This window comes from Amaranthus tricolor, chromosome 3 (assembly GCF_026212465.1).
Source record: "Amaranthus tricolor cultivar Red isolate AtriRed21 chromosome 3, ASM2621246v1, whole genome shotgun sequence".
NCBI lineage: Eukaryota > Viridiplantae > Streptophyta > Magnoliopsida > Caryophyllales > Amaranthaceae > Amaranthus > Amaranthus tricolor.
In genome coordinates, this window is record NC_080049.1 from 30,796,104 (window position 1) to 30,817,818 (window position 21,715).

General features: G+C 34.8%; 1 protein-coding gene across 7 annotated transcripts; it reads left to right on the plus strand.

Annotated features, from left to right (window-relative positions):
• Window positions 1-2,243: 2,243 nt before the first annotated feature.
• On the plus strand, window positions 2,244-19,485 carry LOC130807660 (cinnamoyl-CoA reductase CAD2-like). Of its 7 annotated transcripts, XM_057672957.1 has the most exons (5): window positions 2,246-2,791; window positions 10,692-11,041; window positions 16,940-17,195; window positions 17,825-18,130; window positions 19,089-19,485. In XM_057672957.1, the coding sequence occupies exons 1-5, from the start codon at window positions 2,303-2,305 to the stop codon at window positions 19,218-19,220; spliced, it is 1,533 nt and encodes a 510-aa protein (XP_057528940.1). In that variant the 5' UTR covers window positions 2,246-2,302; the 3' UTR covers window positions 19,221-19,485. The 7 variants fall into 7 exon arrangements, 5 of the variants coding, with proteins under 5 accessions (XP_057528941.1, XP_057528940.1, XP_057528945.1 ...); XR_009040641.1 differs by lacking the exons at window positions 16,940-17,195; window positions 17,825-18,130; window positions 19,089-19,485 and adding exons at window positions 14,792-15,071; window positions 16,913-16,928 and having other exon boundaries at window positions 2,244-2,791; XR_009040640.1 differs by lacking the exons at window positions 17,825-18,130; window positions 19,089-19,485 and adding an exon at window positions 14,792-15,071 and having other exon boundaries at window positions 2,245-2,791; window positions 16,940-17,079.
• The last annotated feature ends 2,230 nt before the right edge of the window (window positions 19,486-21,715 follow it).

Consider the following 21,715-nt stretch of genomic DNA (forward strand, 5'->3'; position numbering starts at 1 on the left):
GAATGTTGAGTTGTTTAAGATAGGGTTTTGAATTTGGGAAAAATGAGAAAGAAGGGAGCTGCTGGTGTAATTATGGGTGATGCTGTTCGCAGTTAGTAACTGCGAACTGCGAACAGGGTCAAACAAGTCAACACCTGTTCGCAGTTACTAACTGCGAACAGCTTCTTTACTTTTTAAAAAATAAAGCATCTATTCGCAGTTAGTAACTGCGAACAGCTACGAAACACAGGTTTGGGAATAACACGCTTATTTTTGGAAATAAGTTGAAACTTATTCTATTTCATGTATTTTTTTGATAAATTAGCTTATTAATTTTAAATTTTCTATGGACTTTGGCCTGGCCAACACTATTGAGAAAAGCCCTTTAATGTTTCTATACACTCTTGCAATATACAAGTTTTCAAATGAGACGGTTTCATAGTAAAACTATACTTATTGTGTTAAGAAAATTTGAAATAGATAAGATTATTTATTAAAAAAAAGCACACAATGAGACACATATGAACTTATTTCCATTTATAAGCACTTAATTCCCAAAACTGAGGGTAGGGGGCTGTTCGCACTTACTGCGAACAAGTGTTGTGATCCAAAAAATCAAAAAGGTTGTTCGCAATTAGTAAGTGCGAATAGACTGTTGAATTTTTTTAGACCAAAAGCCCTGTTCGCAGTTACTAACTGGGAACAACATCTGCGAACAACATTGAACCCAAAATACAAAGGAGACCTGGTCAAACATGCTCTGTTCACAGTTACTAACTGCAAACAGAGGGCTGACCCTGTTTGACCAGGTCTCCTCTGTTCGCAGTTAGTAAGTGGAAACAAGTGTTTTGACTTTTTTTTACCAGTTTCTTTTTGTTCGCAGTTACTAACTGCGAACTGCTCCAAATTTGAGCTCTGGGGGTGGAGGCGCTTATAAATGGAAATAAGTTCATCCGTGTTTTATCGTGTGCTTTTTTTTTTGATAAATAATCTTCTCGATCTCAAATTTTCTAGTTTTAAAGTGATTATTTATAACCTTAAAGTGATCACTTATACAGTTTTAAAGTTATTACTTTTATAGTTTTCGAGTGATCACTTATAACCATAGAGTAATAACTTAAAGTTTTAAAGTGATCCCCTTTTATAGTCGTAGAATATTTACTAATTATAACATTAAAATGATCATTTATAATCTTAATTTAATTAATTAGAGATATATGTTAATTAAATAAGTTCGTCTTATGGTGAAACAATTTCATACAAAACTTGCTGCAATACACTATACTTTAATGTGCCTTGGTCTTTCTCTCATACTCTATCTTCATGACATCACAAATTATTTAGAGAGATGGTATTTTTTAGAGATCATTTCTTTAACCCGTCCCAATATTTACAAAAAATAAAAAAAATATAGAAAAAGATAAACACCTACTTGACTTACTATAAATACTTACTTCACATACTATAAAAAAGTAACAAAAATTTAAGTATAAATGATACAGCTATCAAACCCGACATATCTAAATCTGAATATGTGTATCAATTAGGTTCAGGTCTATTTAGACACTACTTTGACTCAACCCAAAATTATTCCTAATGGGTACAAATTTAAATGTCATAGTTCGGGATTCAGAGGTTTTGTTGTACCATCGACTCAAAACTTCTAAGTGTTTCCCATTTTTGACCAAAGCAATTTCAAGTCTATTTTTATTTTTAAAAATGCTACAAGAATATTCAGTTGGCAAGATTTAGTTGTGCATCATATTTTACCACTTTTTATATTTCATTGGTTCCTTAAAGAAGTTTTTAATTTTTATTTTGTGTGAATTATTTGTTTTTTTTATAATTTATTTTATTTATATCACAAATTTTTGCTCATTCTCATTTTAATATTTTAATAATAGTTATGGTCTCTACATATCATCCACTTAATTTATTTTAATATTTTTTATGGTTCCCACATGTTTTCAACTAACTTTATAAAAAACTTTTTTTATTAGTTGTGGTTTCTATATTTTTTCACTAATTTTTTAATATTTATGATCCCTATTTGTCCTCTATCAAATTTATTATTCAATAAAATAATATCTCCACTATCTAAAAGATTTTATTTTACATTATACATCATTAAATCTAAAATTATCAAATAAATTGTTTCTTTCAGCTAATTTACCAAATATTAATATAAACTAATTTGAGCAATTAATTTTCTATTTATATCAAAATAAATTTAAAGTATAAACTATTTTATTACTAAATCTCTCTTTTCATTAGTCAAGCTTACTTGTTCTCCTAAACATTCCATTTTCATTCCTCAATAAAAATGTCGTCAATCCCCCCCACCACCGCCAACAATACACCAGGCGTGTGCATAACAGGAGCAAATGGTTTCATAGGCACATGGCTCGTCAAAACACTCCTACAATCCGGTTACACCACCATTCACTGCTCTATCTTCCCCAATTCCTCTTCCTCTCATCTTCTCTCTCTTTCCCCTTCCTCATCCCTCAAAATCTTCCACGCTAACCTCCTCGATTACGACGCCGTTTCGAGAGCAATCGAAGGGTGTCATGGTGTCTTCCATGTCGCATCTCCTTGTACCCTTGAGGACCCTTTGGACCCGCAATCTGAGCTAGTGGACCCAGCTGTGAAGGGTACGCTTAATGTTCTAGAAGCTTCTAGAAGACATGGGGTGAAGCGTGTGGTCATTACTTCTTCAATCTCTGCTATGGTTCCTAATCCTGCTTGGCCCCCTTTTTTACCTGTCGACGAATCGTCTTGGACTGATGTTGATTACTGTCGTTCTCGTCAGGTTTCATCTCTCTTCATTTTTCTGGGTTTTTCTTTGTAGAGAAACTTATACGAAGTCTTAATTTTAATCTTTGTTTATCAATTGATTGATTTATTTGGTTGTTTGAGTTTTTTTCTTAGGCTGAATTTAACTGAATTGAGTGCTGACCGATAGTGATAGTAGTTGAATTCGACTGGGCAATGTTAGTAGCAATTAGAGGAAGAAGTTATAAAGAATGTACTTTATTTTTAATTGATTGATGCAGAACAAATCATCCCAATATCTATAAATTCAAGATAGCACGAAAGAATGTACTTTATAAGTCAGCTCTTCCTTCTATTGCCATATTTTCATATTTATTTTGAATGTCATCTTTTTGGCTAATAAAGTATGTGCAAACATCTATTTTAAGATTGATTATATGCTAGCATTGACAATAAATTCAATTTAATTTTACATTATAATAATATTAAGCATGGAAGGCAACTTAACTTAGTACTCCCATTTGTTACTATTTGATGTTCTATAAGAAATATTTTCGGAAATTTAAAAGGTTAAATCTTTTAAATAGTTGAGATATTATTTTATTATAGGATAAAGTTAATTGAGAAGAAATGATAACCATAAGCACTAAAAAAACATATGTAAAATAAAGTTAATAAAAAAAATATGGATTCACAAACATAAAAAATGTTCAAATAAAATTAGTAGAAAACATATGAAGACTATAAGCATTGTAAAAATATTAAAATATTTACGGAAAAAATATATGGGGACCTTAAGTATTAAAAAAATATTAAAATTAGACGACTAAGATTAATTATGTCCAGAAGATTATGATATAAATAGAAAAATTCTTTAAAAAATTAAACATTTTATTGAAAGGAGGGTGTAGTAGTTTTTCTTTTGGGTACATGTAGGCTAAGGGGAGGGGCAGACTAGGAGGGACTACTAGAATCGAACCCAGGTTCAACAAGTTCAGATTGCCTAAAAGTAAATTTTTTTTTTTAAAGCTTTTACTTATTTTACTAAAACTTAAATAAATTAACTACATTTACTTCGCTTATTAACTTAATTTTTGTGAAATAATTTATACGCAACCTTTTATTCAATTTAATTTGTTTTAGCTAAATTTAAATTATTTTGCCCAATTTGATTTATTTTTACTGTGTTTCTAATGGAGCCACATATTTATACTTTTTTAGCTTCAAGATAAGCTATAATAAAATGAGTCACTAAATCATACATGCTTATTGAAATAAATTATCAAATAAGGTTTTGTAATTAGGGGGAATAATAAAACAAAATCTTTTTCGTTATATAGGTTAGTTTTCTGTTTGCGTATGTCCAACGCGTAAATTCTACCCAAATGGAACATACATAATATTGAAGTAATGAAATGTTATGATGTTGTACCTTATTTATTTCTATTTGAGAACGCAACTTAAATTGAACACAATACTCCTTAGGGGTCGTTTGAGTTGAAAGTAAATATTTAAGAGGATAAAAAAGTCAAACTAATATAACAAAGGTAATTAAAGATGCAAATCAAGTAATTGAAATTATTATAATAGAGATAAAATAAGATTAAATTTAAAAAGATGAATACAAAATAAGGGTTCCCTCATTTGGAGGTAAAGAATTCTCCTACCCTTAAATTTATACCACATAATAAGGGAACTAATTGCTATGTTTTCCTTTTGTCATTACTTTCTAATGAATTCTTCCATCTCTCTAATAGTTAAATTCCTTTAATCATCCATCTAACTAACTTTATTTTCTGAGTTTGACTTTATTTACTCCTTTAAATATTAAGCGACCCCTTAATATATTAAGTTGTGCCGCGTTAGTGTCCTAGTTGGGATATGGGAGCAATGGCGGATTCTGAGTAATTGTTGTAAGTTGGCTAACTTAGTATAAAATCGTGTTGTATTGATGCGTTAGAGTCATGGTTTTTTGTGTAGTAAAAGACACAGACTTTAAAAATGTGTTTGGACGAAAGAAAATGAAGAAAAAAGGAGAAGGATTTAAAAGGAGGAAGAAATCTCTTGTTTAGATAACAAAATGGGAGGGAAGAGATTTGAAGGGGAGTGATTTCCGGTTAAACACCGAGAATTTTGTTTATTGAAGTTTCTATGTTTTTCTGATTATTGTTCCTCTTTTTTAATTCAATGATGATGATGATAATATATACAGAAAAGCTTAAGGTAACTGCTAAGGCCACTAATCCCCACTAATCTCCACTAATACAATAACTGACCTATGTAAATAACTGTAATACAATAACTGTTAATACACAATCTAACACTCCCCCTCAAGTTGGGTCGTAGGGTCACCAACACCCAACTTGCATAAAACCTCTTCAAAGAACTGAGTTCCAACTGCCATCGTAAGAATGTCTGCTAGCTGATCCTTGGACTTCACATGCGGAAGCTTGATTACTTGGGCTTCTAATTTCTCCTTTATAAAGTGCTAGTCTACTTCTACATGTTTGGTGCGATCATGTTGAACTGGATTTTCTGAAATATTGATAGCCGCTTGATTATCGCAATACAGCTCGCAACTCCTTTTAGGAGGGAATCCTAGTTCAGTTAGTAACTTTCTCAGCCACAGGACTTCTGTGATTCCCTTTGCTACACCCCTGAACTCAGCTTCTGCACTAGACATGGCAACTACCTTTTGCTTCTTGCTCCTCCACGTGACTAGATTTCCTCCCACTAAAGTAAAGTAGCCTGATGTAGACTTCCTATCATCTCTATCTCCTGCCCAATCTGCATCTGTATATGCCACAAGCTCAAGGTGTCCATTTTTCTAAAGTACTCCCTTACCAGGGCACCCTTTGAGGTATCTGAGAATCCTATAAACTGCATCCATATGCTGAACCTGAGGCTTGTGCATGAACCGGCTGACTACTCCTACTGCATACGCGATATCTGGCCTTGTGTGAGCTAAGTAGATTAACTTCCCTACCATGCGTTGATACTGCATGCGATCAGCCAACTTTCCTCCTTCAATCATCTGTAGTCCATGGTTCATCATCATTGGTGTCTCGATGGGCTTGCAGTCCAGCATCCCTGTTTCAGTTAACAGGTCTAAAACATACTTCCTTTGGGATATGAAAATTCCTTTATTTGATCTAAGAACCTCAATCCCTAGAAAGTACTTCAGCCTACCCAGATCTTTCATCTCAAATTCTTGAAACAGTTTTTCCTTCAGATTTGAAATTTCGTCTCTATCATCCCCGGTGATGATCATATCATCAACATAAATTATCAGGCATGTTGTTCTGCCTCCCCTTTGTTTAAGGAACAAGGTGTGATCTGAATTGCTTTGCCTGTAGCCAAATTTCTTCATTGCAGAGGTAAATCTTCCAAACCACGCTCTGGGGGATTGTTTCAGCTCATACAGAGCCTTCCTCAATCTGCACCCCTCATTCTCCGAGAATCCTGATGTAAACCCTGGTGGAGCTTCCATGTATACTTCCTCCTGTAGATCTCCATGTAGGAACGCATTTTTAACATCAAATTGATGAAGAGGCCAGTCTAAGTTTGCTGCAATGCTGAACAGAACTCGAATTGTATCAAGCTTAGCAACTGGAGAGAAGGTTTCTGAGTAATCAACTCCATACGTCTGCGTGTACCCTTTCGCCACAAGTCGAGCTTTGTACCTTTCAATTGTGCCATCTGACTTGTACTTGATCGTAAATACCCATCTACATCCGACGACTTTCTTTTTGTTCGGTAAGACACACTTCTCCCATGTGCCATTCTTATTGAGAGCGTTAATTTCTTCCTCCATCGCCTTTCTCCAATGTGCAGACATTAGGGCTTCTTCGACTGTGACTGGGCTCTTGGTTGTTTCTAAAGTTGCCTTAAATGCTAAGGCACTCTGTGACAAATTTCCTGATCCGGACGACTTTTCAATGGGATATCTCGATTGTTGTACTTCATATTCAGGATCATATCTTCTTGGTGGAACCCCTCGAGTGGAACGAGGAGGTAACATATATGGAACATCATGACCCCTTGTTTCAATTGTATCTGTGGCACCTTCCTCAGTCAAAGTATCAACTAACCCATTATCACTGTTGCCTGTGTCAATTTCCTCGGTCGAAGTATCAATATCAACTATCACATTATCACTGTTAGTGCTTGCTGAAACAACTTGATCAAGAAGAGCTGTATGACTTACCTGATGGTCAGACAGGATTAGTGGTGGTAGAGGAGTAGTGGAGAGACCATCTTGGTGAGGTGACTCTGTAGCATTGTCAACTTGATCTTTTGGGTGAAGGTTGGGCAACCATGGACTAACTAACCAACTGAGATCATCGTCGTCATGATGCTTCTCCCCCTGACGGCGAAGATGGGGATAGTATTACTCATTCTCGAAGAACTCACAATCCATCGTGGTAGAGATTTTCCTAGTCAAGGGATCATAGCACCGATAACCCTTTTGATTGCGACCATATCCAATAAAGACACATTTCACTGCTCTTGGTTCAAATTTGTTTCGTACCCTTGTTGGACAATGAACGAAAACCGTGCACCCAAATATACGAGGAGGGAGAATATGTGTAGAGGGTATAGGGAAATGGGTTTGGAGGGTGGCTAGGGGTGTGTGGTATTGGAGACTCTTTGTGGGAAGCCTATTCGTAAGATAATTAGCAGTAGCAACGGCTTCCGGCCAAAGATGTGTGGGAACATGAGAGTCAAGCATAATGGCACGGGTGATCTCAAGCAGTGTGCGATTTTTCCGTTCTGCCACTCCGTTTTGTTGGGGTGTGTTAGGGCAGGATGTTTGATGTATGAGGCCTTTTTGTTTAAAAAATAGGTCCATGTTAGAATTGATATATTCTCTACCATTGTCAGTTTGGAGTATGCGGGGTTGGGTTTGAAATTGGGTACAAATCATATTATAGAACTCAATAAACACACGAGAAACTTCAGATTTCTGTCTAAGAAAATAAATCCAACTCATGCGAGTACAATCATCAATAAATGTAATAAAGTACGAAAAACCATGTAGTCCTACAACTGGAGCAGGGCCCCACACATCAGAATGAACAAGCATGAAGGGCACATCAACTTTATTCAATCTGTTAAAATATGAGTGTTTGTGACTTTTTGCAAGAATACATGTTTCACACTTAAACTCAGGTTTTATTCCTACAAAATTAGGAAAAAGTTTTTCTAAGTACCCTATAGAAGGATGTCCCAGACGCCGTTGCCATAGTTGCCTTTCCTCTGGCCCGCGAACAAGTGCCGCTTTGCCTTTTTGAGTCTCCTCGTCCAAATAGTACAATCCATCTCTCTCAATACCACGCCCAATAATTCTCCCTGTCTGAGCATCCTGCACAATACAACAATCAGGTTTCATGAGAACCGTACAATCAAGATCTCTCGTAAGCTGACTTACTGACAATAATTTATGTGATAGATCAGGTACAAATAGACAATTTTTAAAAGTGAGGTTATTTGTGAAGGAAATAGTTCCGGCTCCGCTCACTTTTATCCCTTCCCCATTTGCGGTTTTAATAATATTTTTCTTGGGATTGTCATGAGTTAAAAAATCACTCGGGTCGAATGACATGGTATCTGTGGCCCCACAATCGAAAATCCAACCCTGCTCACAAAAGGATGACATATTAAGACAGGAAGAATGTGGGTGGGATTTGGGCAAAAGGGCACGTCCCTTCCCCTTTATAAAGGGTTGGGAGGCACCATTTCCACACTCCCCTCTCCTTAACCCTAATCTTCCTTCTCCTGTCTGAGCGCCGTTTCTGTCTGAGAGGAGAGCTCTTCCTCCTCCTTCGATACCTGTACTGTTCATGGCTGCCCCTTGTCTTCCTTTTTCCTCCATTGATGGGGGTTCATCAGTACTACATCCCACTGCTGCTCTACCGGTCCGGTTGTGATCGGAGAAGTGGGTTTGTCTTTTTTCCCCTTTTTTCTTCGGATCCGGCCACCATTCAGGGTAGCCAACGAGTTTGAAGCACTCACTTCGCGTGTGCCTTGTTCCTCCACAGTAGGTGCATTTGAGGTGAGATTTGTCATCTTCCCGCCGGTAAGTCTTTCCTTTGGCCGTAAAGACTCCACCGGAGCCCGATGATTCTAGATCTGATGAGGGCTCCGTTTTCATGATTCCCCGCCTTAATACCTCCCTCCTAATACTTGCATACGCTTCCTCCACTGTGGGAAGTGGATCTAACAGTAAGAGATCTCGCCTATCTTTATCAAAAGTTTGATGGATTCCGGCTAAAAATTGGTATAATCTGTTTGTTTGAATCAGTTGATTATAAACAATGATATCACCTGGGTCTTTCATTGGGTTTGGTTGTCTTCTGTCGATTTCCTTCCATACCACGAGAAGCTTGCTGTAATATGCCTCGATTGTGTCTGTTCCTTGCTGGATTTTATTTGCCTTGACTGTTAAATCGAAAATTTGCAGGCCATCTCTCCCACTGCTGTAGAGTGTCTCAATCCCTTGCCACAACGTTTTGGCTGTCGGGAAATCGAGATACTGATTAACTAGATCAGGCTCTATATTCTCCAGAATCCACGAGATAACAACCGAGTCGCTCCTGATCCATTCGTTGTACACTGGGTCAGTTGTGGACGGGGGGTCGTCGATGATGTGATTGAGACGATCTCGTCCACTAATGGCTAAGTGCATCAGCCTGGACCATTTTGTGTAATTTTGGTTTGTTAATTTCTCTGAGATTAGGAGGGTATGTGTGCTGGTTTCGGTGGGTGGTTTGTTGGGGTTTAACTGTTTAAACAGTTGCAACAACTGTCCCATTGTGACCGGTTGGTCTGGTGCTACAGTTCTTGATTCGTCTGCCATGTTTGGGTTTTAGGTATGTTAATGGTAAATCATGAAGCTGCAAAAACGATTCAGAATCGTTGCCGCTCTGATACCATGTTAAATTAGGCTGGACTTATTGTAAATGCCAAAACGTTAACGGGGAGACACAAGTGCACACACTTCATAAGCCAAGGAGATATATACCATCCCAAAACCATATGGCAATGGGAAGAAGGTCTCTATAGTTTATAAAGCGTGCACATCGTTTTCAATTTATCGATGTGGGATAACTCATCCCAACACCCTCCCTCACTTGCGAACTCCGTCAAGTTCGCATGTGGGAGTAATCAATTAGGGTAGGAACGCCATTCTTTTCGAACCTACCATTTTTAAATTGTTGATCGAACCATCGGCTCTGATACCATGATTTCCGGTTAAACACCGAGAATTTTGTTTATTGAAGTCTCTGTGTTTTTCTGATTATTGTTTCTCTTTTTTTATTCAATGATGATGATGATAATATATACAGAAAAGCTTAAGGTAACTGCTAAGGCCACTAATCCCCACTAATCTCCACTAATACAATAACTGACCTATGTAAATAACTGTAATACAATAACTGTTAATACACAATCTAACAGGGAGCAAATTGGAAGGATTTGATGGATACTTTATTAAGGTTCCAATCTCTCTAAAGTTGAAAAAATTTGAAGAAAAAACTCCTATCTCCCTTCTTTTCCCTTCCATTCCCTCTAATACAAATAAGAGATATTTTCCTTTTATTTCTCTTCCCTTTCTTTCCCTTCCCTCCCTTCTCTTTCCCTCTCTTTCCTTTCTCTCCAAAATTGTTATCCAAACCTACACCTAGAGATCTTTTGAGGTTTGGTGAAGGATTGCTTGAACGAGAGCATTGATTAGAAGTTAGAACAAGTTAGAACAAGAGATCTTGTAATGAGTTTTTGAACTCCTTATGTTTTCATCAATCAATAAAATCATTTAGGACCTAGCGAGGACGTAACTCACATGATCAAGTGGCGAGATTTCCCTTTAAGCTGATGTTCATCATCGTAAGTTTGCTCATTGCAAATTGATTTGAATTTATGTTTGAATCATACAGAAATGGTACCCGGTATCTAAAACACTGGCAGAGAAGGCAGCGTGGGAATACTCTCAAAAGCACAACTTAGATGTGATAGCCATTAATCCTGCAACATGTCTTGGTCCTATGTTGCAGCCAGGCTTGAATGCAAGTTCTGCTGTATTGCTGCAGCTGCTTCAGGGATCAGAAGATACTCAGGAATGCTATTGGCTTGGGGCTGTCCATGTTAAAGATGTGGCAAGAGCTCAAATCCTGCTGTTCGAAACTCCTGCTGCTTCTGGTAGGTACCTTTGCACTAATGGTATCTATCAGTTTGGTGCTTTCACTGCCAAAGTCGCCAAACTCTTTCCTGAATATCCAATTCACAGGTATCTTTCGACTCCCTTAGGCAGTTATGGATTCAAATGCTTACATTTTTTTTCTTTTGTTTTGCATTTGGGAACCATTATCTCTTATTTTGTCAATATTTTGTGTCCTAAATTGCTTAAGATTGCTAATGTGCTATCATGTTGCGTTTTATATATTTGGGAATCAGTCGGGTATGTGCTATTACTGTAGTCCTCTCACTTGTTCATATACATTTTTTTGGCAGCTGAAATGCCAGCGTTAGTTACCTTATTAAGTTTTGACTGTCCTAATACATTCCAGGGATGTACAGTTATCGTAATGCTTAAATATCGGCTGAAACCATAATAAATCCCTTAATATGACTCAAAATGCGAATTTTACCACCTTTACAACACGGGAAATATCAGTATATTTATTTTGAAAGCATTTATAATGCATCCGATGCAATGCGATGCGGCCTTGTTTTTACACTAATACAAGAACTGCCAGCCTAACTCTATCATATGGGAATTGGATGGAATAAGCTAGAAAGAGGCTTCAAAAGAAAAATCTTTTGATTGTTTCTTTTGTTCTACTTGCAATACGACTTCTCTTAAGTAATACCTCTTATTTCTCCTTTGTTTATATACAACTCTCCCATGTGCTAAATGCCTAGATTTTCACTTATCTTCTATCCACTTTCAAAAGGTTCTCATTTATTATTGCTCTTTTGAAATGTGTATATTTTTTAATTTAACTGTTAATATTTTGCTCATTTTCTTATAAAATTCCATAATATTGAAAATCATTGAAAGTAGAACTTGGGTACTGGACTGGCATGTTATGTCATTGTTCTACCTGTAAGGAACAAATCTTTGAAGGTAGAACTACTGAACTTGGGTATCGGACATTTGGATTTGCATGTCATGGCATTGATCCCCTTTCTGTTGGGACCCTAATGCTTGGGTGTTGGATCTTCTTAGAATAACTCTATAAATTTTGGGCTGTTCTTCTGATGTTGATGAAAGGCTATGTTCTTGTTGAAACTCATGAAAGAGGTGGAGAATATATTTATTTTGTTACTTTTCCTTTCTTGCTTTTACTTTTTGTTAAATTAGGCTGGACTTATTGTGAATGCCAACATATTAACGGGAGGACACAAGTGCACACACTTCATAAGCCAAGGAGATATATACCATCCCAAAACCATATGGCTATGGGAAGAAGGTCTCTAATAGTTTATAAAGCGTGCACACCATTTTCAATTTATCGATGTGGGATAACTCATCCCAACACTTTTAACATTATTTCTATTTTTTTTACTTCAGAAACTTGATTTGTAGAAACAATCCCTTACATGCAATAGGAGTGTTCATCTCATACATAAATCATAATATTTTATTGGTTACATGGTTATTATAGAAAAGTCATGACCGGTTTTGAGGGTGTACGGCGTGCTTAACTGCATAGGCCCCTAAAACTGAAGGCCTTATATATGAAATCTCATATTAAGATAGTAATAAGGTTAAATAGGCAGTTGAAGTTTTACTTTACATATCAATAATTATAGGATCAAATTTTATTAGTTGTAGTTGTATATTTTTTTCTCGTTCTTTCTTTTATCTCTTTTCAAATCAACCCTTTAACTCTCAAACATTTTTGGTTACATCAATTAATTCTCACCCATTGAAATATCAAGAATCACCATTTTAATTTCTAAAACTAATTAACATTTTCTTAATTTTTCTATCCTTCAAACTTTTACGCTTCTCTATTATTAACCATCAACCCGATACTTTCTTTTCTCTCCCTTAACATTAGGGATGAGAATTTAATTTTTGATATATTTTTATAAATTAATTTTAATGTAGTTAGAAATTACACTGAGTTTTTATTTAATTATAGTACTTGAAATCAAAATTTTAATGTATTTAGTTAACAACATAATTTATGAATGAAAGGTCCCGGTTCAACACTTTTTTCACTTTCAGGAAAGTTCCATTCCATGAGTTCTCTGTTATCCTTCTGCCTTGCATGTTTCTTGCCTTTTCAAACTCTCCTATTTCCTCTAAAAACAAGTAAAATTTTTGTGGTGGACAAACCTTTTTTCTAATCCGCGTGGTGACTCTAAGTTTTTAACCTTTCCACTTGGTGGACAAAAGGCTAAGGTTTTTGTCAAACTTATTTGTTATTATCCATCATAACAACTTTTTTCGTAAATACAAACGCCCTGATCATCTTTAAAGGGCACTTTTTTGAAAATCTATTCGCATTGAGTATTTAAATTAACTAAGAACTTAACATTTTGTCTGCCACATGAAATAATTGAAAGCTTGGGATCACCACGCGGATTGAAAAAATTTTGTTTACCACGTGAAAAAGTCGAAAACTTAAAATTACAATGTGAAATTTTATGTTGAGTGGCAAACATATGATCTATGCTTAATTTGTGTTTCAGCATTTGATTTATGCTTTGTTGACTCTAGGGATTCCAGAAATTTTAGGATCTTTCTATTGTGATCAACACTGTTTCGTTTCGGTAAGCCACTACTCACCAGAATTCTGCGTCTTCTGCACTACACCACCACCACCCAAAGAAAATGATTACAAAACAAACTAGCTGGAGAGCTTTTTGGGACCATGTGGAATTTTGTAAATCCCACCCCTAAGGCTCCAACCCTTCTTTCATCATCATCCCAATATTCCGCCCAAAAACAGGGTTTAGGTGAGGGAAGGTGACGGACAATCCATACCCGTACTCCTTTCAAGAGAAGACTAGAGGAATATGGTCAATTTTACCAAAAAAAAAAAGTTTAGGCTCTAACCCTTCTTTCATCATCATCATCCCAATAACCCGTTCAAAAACAGGGTCTGGGCAAGGAAAGGTGACGGACAATCTATATCCGTACTCCTTTCAATAGAGGACTAGAGAAATGTGGTCAATTTTACCCCAAAAAATTTTGACTCCAACCCTTCTTTCAACTTAGAAAAATCTAGGAAAGTAAAAAGATCTTTGAAATTGTGGTGGTTTTATGCTTTTCATCAAAAGCACTCATTTGACTTGGTAAGGAATGTTTGGACTTAATGATGAGTGATGATGCACTCAAAGTTTTTTGTTTTTCTTGTGGAAACTATTCATGAACTTTTCACCATGTATTTCTGCTTCTAATAATTTTTTATTACCTCCTATATGAAATCTTCACTGCTGTTGATTTAGTCTTCTAGCATTGTCTTTTACTTCATTGATTAGGAATATGAAAAGACCAGTAGACTTTTTTAGGTGAAGCTTCTTCCCATAGTGTTAACTTTTCCTTATGAAGTAAGAGCCAAAAGTAGTGGTCTTTTCTGGACTTTGTGAATTTCATTTTGTCTTAATCCTTTTGATTTGGTACGTATTGTGTTTTGTATCTCTCCAAAATGTCGAGGGTTTCATTGGCCGCAAGCTTATTAGATCTTTCGATAAGGATATGTTCTCCCGTCATCTAGTCCTTTTCAGTCCTGATCATAGCTTTTTATGAGCAGGATATACTGGGTATGATGATGTAGCTCTCCAAATTGGAATTAATACGAGCCTTTTTTAGTGTCAAGTTAATCTTTGTCAATCTTTGTTGAAAATCTTCATGGTTTCACAATACTCTGAATGATTATGAAAGTGCCGACAGTTTAGGATTTGTCCGAAAATTTCTTTTCATTACGAAATAACTGTGTACTTTAGAATGTGTAGCTCTTCATAATTCCTCAAAAGCTAATATTTGAGTCTTCGAACCGAGCTTTTTAACTAAAATGGTTAGGTTTACTGGAGAAACTCAACCCGGTCTAGAGGAGTGCAGAGAAGCATCCAAGAGATTGATCGACCTCGGACTAGTCTTTACACCACTCGAAGAAGCAATCCAGGAGACAGTCGATAGCTTGAAGGCTAAAGGCTTCTTGGATGATCAAAAACCAAAGGCGTAGTTCCTTTCTAAGTCGATTACCACCAAGGGTTTTAGGAGACTATGACGATAAACAAAAGCCGAACTCGGATGGTTTCAGAGAAGCAGATTATCCCTACATTCTGAGGCAGGCAACTAAGTAATTTAACTGTTCTGGCCTGCTCTCTTATTATCAGTTTTAATGTTTTAGCTATGATACATTTCATGTGCATTGGTTTGAATGCTTAATTATGACTTGTTAATATTTATGACAAGTTACTACCAATTAAAATTAAAAGAAATAAAAAGCATATATTTGAAACTTGCTTTGTTTATAAGTTATAATGGGTTGTTTGACAAACGACTGATAGTTAATTATAGTGGTTGATTTGATCCGCTGATTTTAAACCCGCTACTAGTATTGGTTGGTTTGACCGCCCAACCTTGTATTTGTATCAAAATAAGCTAAAATTACCGAATAAGTTATTTCGCCAAACATTCCCAATGTAATGGCTTGTTCTGCAAATTGGATGAGCAGTTGCAGTAAAAGATAGGGCCTTGCACATGAAATACCTGTAAGGGGATGTGAATCGGGACACAGATAGTCCAAAACCTCGAAATCTTAATGGCGTCCTTGTGTATAAAAGACATGAAATTTAATCAGAGAGCAGAAAAATAAGGTTAAGGATGATACGAGAAAGTACATGGTACTGATTAGTGATTACACTCTCTCCATTAACAAATAACAACTAACAAGGCCTTACAAAGGGATAGATTGCCTGTTTCTGTCTGTCCTTTTTTGATTTCCAAGCTTTGGCACGTGATTTTGGGACCTTTTGATGGCTTCTTTTGTTGGGTCTTTTGTCATCTTTGTACTAACAAATTAGCTTAAGAGTTTAACTTATACTACTACTACTACTGTCTTTTTTTTAATTATATGAATGATTTGAGTTTATTTCTAACACTTTCTCTTCTTTGGCTTTGCATTTATCCTTGCTTTCTCTCTCTGATGTTTCTGTTCTGAATATTAGCAGCAATCCATGTGCTCTTTTCCTCCTTATATCTTCTCATTTTTTATGCTCTTTCACTAAGAAGGAATCTTTCCCTTTTCTTTTTCTTTATTTATCTTTCTCAAGGAATCTAGTTTTGGGTCTGCCTTTGATTAACAATCCAATTAATGTTGAATTGATAAATATTGGGCATTTTTAGCTTATGTTGATACAAATAAAAGGTTGGGTGGTCAAACCATCCAATGTTAATGTTTGGTAAATTAGTTGGTTGAAACAACTTATTGTTAAAGAATAAGTTGTTTTGAACAAGTTGTTTATAGCAGCGGGTTCAAAATCAGCTAGTCGAACAAGTTAATAAAATCAACTAATCAAATTAGCAGAGTCTTCTTAAAAAATTTAAGAGCCTTGTGCAAAACTTTTATTTTGCACTTGATTTATAGTAAATATTTTTATTTTATCAATAAACTTAACATTTTTTTTTTCTTTTTTCATATACGGGAGAAAAAGGGGCCTGTGCGATCCATTACCTCGCACACCCTCAACAACCCCTATGCAATTCAACTACTATAATCAACCAAACACCACAAATAAATAGAGCTAAGTGATGTTTCTAATCTAATCATACAATAATTTTTTTCCTGAATTTTTATTTTTTGGACACTGGCAATTGCATGTGCATCAAATGATTTAGGCCCACCTCAAAGAAAAATAATATTCTAAGAAGTTGATGCCACTCAAAAACTAATCTTCAACCCCACCACCATTACCTTCCCTATCCCCCCCCAACTTGTTTCTATTTTGGTATTTATGCATCTTCTTTAACTTAAACTTAAACTCACTCATATCATGTTAAATTAAACTTCAAATATTTACTACTGAATACTCTCCTCTTTGATCATACAATGAGCAGCCCAGCACCTTACAACACTTCATGGTAACTTCCCTCGTTCTTATTTGTTCTTCACAGTTTCCCCATTTGATGATTCAATAGTTTGTTTGTTTTTCTTGTTGCTACAAGGTCTATAAGCGAAGATTCGCTACGAAGATACGTACAATATGCTAGCGAGAATTGTATACAAGAGCTTCTATCGGCATCCGATTCGAGCAGGAATGGAAATGGTAATGATGGGTGGAAAATTCTTAGTTTAGATGGTGGTATGGAAATATCTAAACGTCATTCAGGATCATTCCATATATTTCGTAGTCGTTGGATACTTCGATCAGTTTCTCCCCAACAGTTCATTTCGGTTGCTAATGCAATTGATGCTGCCAAGGTTTGTTTCTATAGCTTTCTCTTGTCCAAGCGTAGTTCTGACTTCTGAGCACGTGTAAGGTGTCCAACCGCGGACAAATTAACATTAGTTTACACTTTTGCTTTAGTTTAATGATTTGTTATCAGGCCCTAATATTTTGAAAAAAGTTTGAAGAATAAGGTAAATTTCTCGTAGTAATCCTAAGTATGACTTTTCCACGTAGTAGATAAACTTTTTTATCCATATCGTAAATCCGAGCTTTCAATTTTTCCGTCTAGTAGATAAAAAGTTAAGTTATTTGTTAAATTAAGTATTCATTTCGAACAATTTTTTGAAAAATATGTCTATAAGGGTGATCGTGACGTCTGTTTTCATTAAAAAAAGGTCGTCATAATGGCTAATAATAACGTAAATTTAACAAAAACAGTAACATTTTGCCTAAGTGGAAAAATTAAAAGCTTAGGGTCACCAAGCAAATTAAAAAAAACTTTTGTCCACCACATGAAAAAATCAAAAATTTCGGGTCATCTTATAGAATTTTTTAAAAAATAAATAGGGCCTAAAAGCTTATCGTGTATTTTTGCTCTTCTGGTGCTCTTGGCAGTTGAATTACCAACTCATTTTCCTATTTGACTACTCCTGTTTTTTAGCAATGGGATCCTGACTTGGTGGAGGCAAGATACATTAAGGATTTAGATGAAAATCTAAGCATAATACGGTTGAGATTCGGTGATGCGTCGAGAGCGATGTTCAAGAACAGAGAATTCATTGTTTATGAACGACGTGAAACAATGGATGATGGAACATTGGTTGTTGCAGTAGCTTCACTTCCAAAAAAGATAGCTGCTGGATTATATCCTAAGCAAAATAAAACCATTAGAGGTTTATTGTTGCAATCTGGCTGGGTTGTGGAGAAGCTTGATGATCATTCTTGCATGGTCACCTATGTTGTTCAGGTATACTTCCTCTGGTTTTAATAATTATTACGGTTCTGTTTTTTACGATCATGAAAATTTTTAATTTTATATCACATAATTATTTAAAAGTTAATATTATGTAAATATACATTAAGATGAATCAAACAAAATTTCATTTAACTATATTTTACATTAAACATAGAGAAATATATGTCAAATAAGATCAATTAGTGAACACTATTGCTATAGTAAACATAGCAACAATTAGAGACCAAAGGTAGTATTTCATTGTTACGCCCAATTCAAATTTTAATCTCAAAAACTCAGCAATGTGGTTTGCTTTTATGGCTTGTTTGGTACACGGTGTTAAAAAAATACTCGCTTCTATTCTTAGCATAGGTGTCACTTTTGTTATGTACACTTGTCAAAATACTAATTTGATTATAAATATTTTTAATTGTGCGTAATAAAAATCTATAAAAAGCATATTAATATAATTTACATTGAATCAAATAAGATACAAAATAACTATGTTTTAACTTATAACATTAAGTATACTCTACAATCTAAGAGTGTTCGATGAATTGTGTCAAAAAAGTGGAACACCTAAGCTGAATAAGAGGGAGTAGTATTAGTAATGAAATTTTAGCGTAATTTTGATAAGAAAACCTCGTATAAAGTTTCATGCTCATATATGTTCAACTTTATCAATTTTTTATTTATCACTAATATGATTTATGTCCATTATTTCAATGGGGTCGGGTCAATGTTTTAGTTTTTTAATCTCGGATTGTAATAGACTTAAATAAAATGAATTATTAAATTATGTATACTTATTATTTATGTGATAATTCTCATTAAATTTGCTACTAAGAGTCAGTCGAAAATAATCTCTTTGTTAGTTTTATCAACAAGAGTAATAGAATTTTTATCACTATATATTTAAATCAAAACATTAACATGAATATATTGTGATGTGTGGGGTGACATGAAACAGCTCGATCCAGCAGGATGGCTTCCAAAGTTCTTCGTGAATCGACTAAACACAAAATTAGTGATGATTATTGAAAATCTTAAAAAAATTGCACAAAGCAGTCCACTTGATGCTCATGTATCTGTTTCTATATGATATCATATCATTACATTGTATATTATATTCTTTTTTTTTAAAAAAAAAAAAAAGAAAAATGCTACGAGTAAAGTACACGAACAACATTTTATGGTGGAATTTTTTGAATTATTATAGTCTTAATTATGTGCTTATCTTTACTAGTCATTAAATTAGTGGCTAATCTTTACTTTTGAACTTCGAGTTGTTGTAATTCTAAGCACAAGATGGTCCTAATTGTAATCATTTCATTCATCACTAAAGCTAACTCCCCCATATATCATCATTATGTGTTATCATACCCTTTTTGCTTTTAATTTGTGTCAAGTTTTTACATTTAATTCAATATTCAAAATTTGGATAACATCGAGGTGTACACAAGTCTAAGGTTGAGGCCAGGTGTGATCAGGGTTTGCTTTCAGATTTGAGACGGTTGAATAAGTCAATTTAAATATAGATTGATGTTGACTCGTAACTTACACAAATAAAATTTGATTGCTTTTAGTTAGAGAGTTTGTGTTTGAATCCAACTATCGTCTATCTTGAGAATCACTCGTGCTCGATATCTACATCAAAATTTGAACATCAAATTTATTCGAGAAAACAATTCAAAGTTTTAAGTCGAGATCTCATTTGAACTAAATATAATTAACTCAATAGAACCTGATATCAAGACTTAATCCAAAATATCTCAATGCTAAATCAACTTTGAAAAAAGAAGTTATGACTAATATGAATTTGATTCATATTATCTTGACTTGTTAGACATTTAGAGTATAGTTAATACGAACTAATTCCAACTAATGATAAGTTCAAATTGAAGTTATAAGTGATGCGAACTTTATTATGTGTACTAACATTTGCTAATATGCACACCATTCGAGTAACATCACAAGTAAATAACAAAAAATATTCACTCTGTTCCTTGAAAATAGAACTATTTTACTTAAAAAAAGAGCTTTTTAAATTAAGTAGTAATACAAATTATGTTCGTGGTCACTTGCCAACTTTTAAATGGTTTCTGAAAATCTGTAACTTTATAAAGTACATAGTACTACTAAGGGGCCGTTTGGTTCGCACAAGGGAATCGGAATGGAATCAGGAAAGGGAATGAAGGAGAAAGGAATGGTTTCCCCTATTTTAGCCTAGTTGTTTGGTTGTGTTCAGGAAACGGAATGAACTGCTGAATGATTCCCTTTGTGACTGTTTGGTTCAAGCTAAGGAATCAAAATTTGATTTTTTAAATTCTTTTATATTTTCTCAAAAAATAAGTAAATTTTCTCAGAATTCATTCAATCAACAAGATCTGCATCAAACAAATGAGTAAATTTTTTCAGAAAATGAACCAAAATAAACCCAGAAATCTTAACTATGAAATCTTACAACAAAACTATGAAATCTTGAACTAATCCAACAACCCAGATATGCAATTAAATCCAGAAATCCAGAGATTAGGAACAGAGATTAGGAACAGAAATCTTCGATGCAAGTTTATTCAATCGAACAAATTAGGAAATTAGGAAAAAAAGCAGCAGAAATTTCGATGCAACTATGAAATCTTGAACAAATCCAACAACAAGAACGCAGCAGCAGATTCCGTTAATGGAAGGAGGAAATCGAACACGAAAACAGCAACAAAAAAGGAGAAAGAAGAAAAAGGAAGACTCAACTGTTAATGGAGATTCCGTTAATGAAGGCGCAGCAGCAGCAGCAAGGAGGCGCGAGGAAGGAGGCGCGAGGAAGGAGGGAGCAGCAGCAGCAGCAAGGCGCGAGGAAGGAGGAGTAATGGAAGGAGGCAGCAGCTGAATGGGGAAGGGAATGGAATGGGAAAGTGAAGGGGGAGGTGGGGAATGGGGATTACCTAATTTAGGTAAACCAAAACCTAAAATTGGGTAAACGGAATCATTCTAAATGCGAACCAAACAACATCAAAGGGAATGGGGTATTTTCATTCCCTTTCCCTTTCCTTAATACCCCCAACCAAACGCCCCCTAAATGTATACGTTAACTACTTCCTTTCAATGATGTATGTAGCTAACCACTAAGCTAAGTGACTGAAATAGCAAGGAGTTGGCTCACTAATTAGTTAGAGGTCAATTGACAATCCAATTTAAACAAGAGTAGTTAATAATTATTGGATACTCTCTTCGTCTTTGAGTATGATAATTAGGTGATTGACATACTATGTAAAATCACTTTAGTTGGAAAGATAAAAAATTAAATTAAATTATGCCAATCAATGAGAAAATTGTATAAATAAAAATTAAAAATAATAGTGATAAAAGACTATAATTTTTTTTTAAAAATGTAGCAATCTCCCTTGTATAAAGATAAATGCTTACATCAAGTCACAATCTATCAATTATTCTTATACTACAACTTTTTGCCAAAAAAAAAAACTATTAGACCTATTTATTAGTTTATGAGACCAAATATCTAATTAAAAATATGATTTATTGCTAATTAAAGAATTATGTAAAATTTAAGATTTTTGGATCTAAAAGAATTTGTTTATA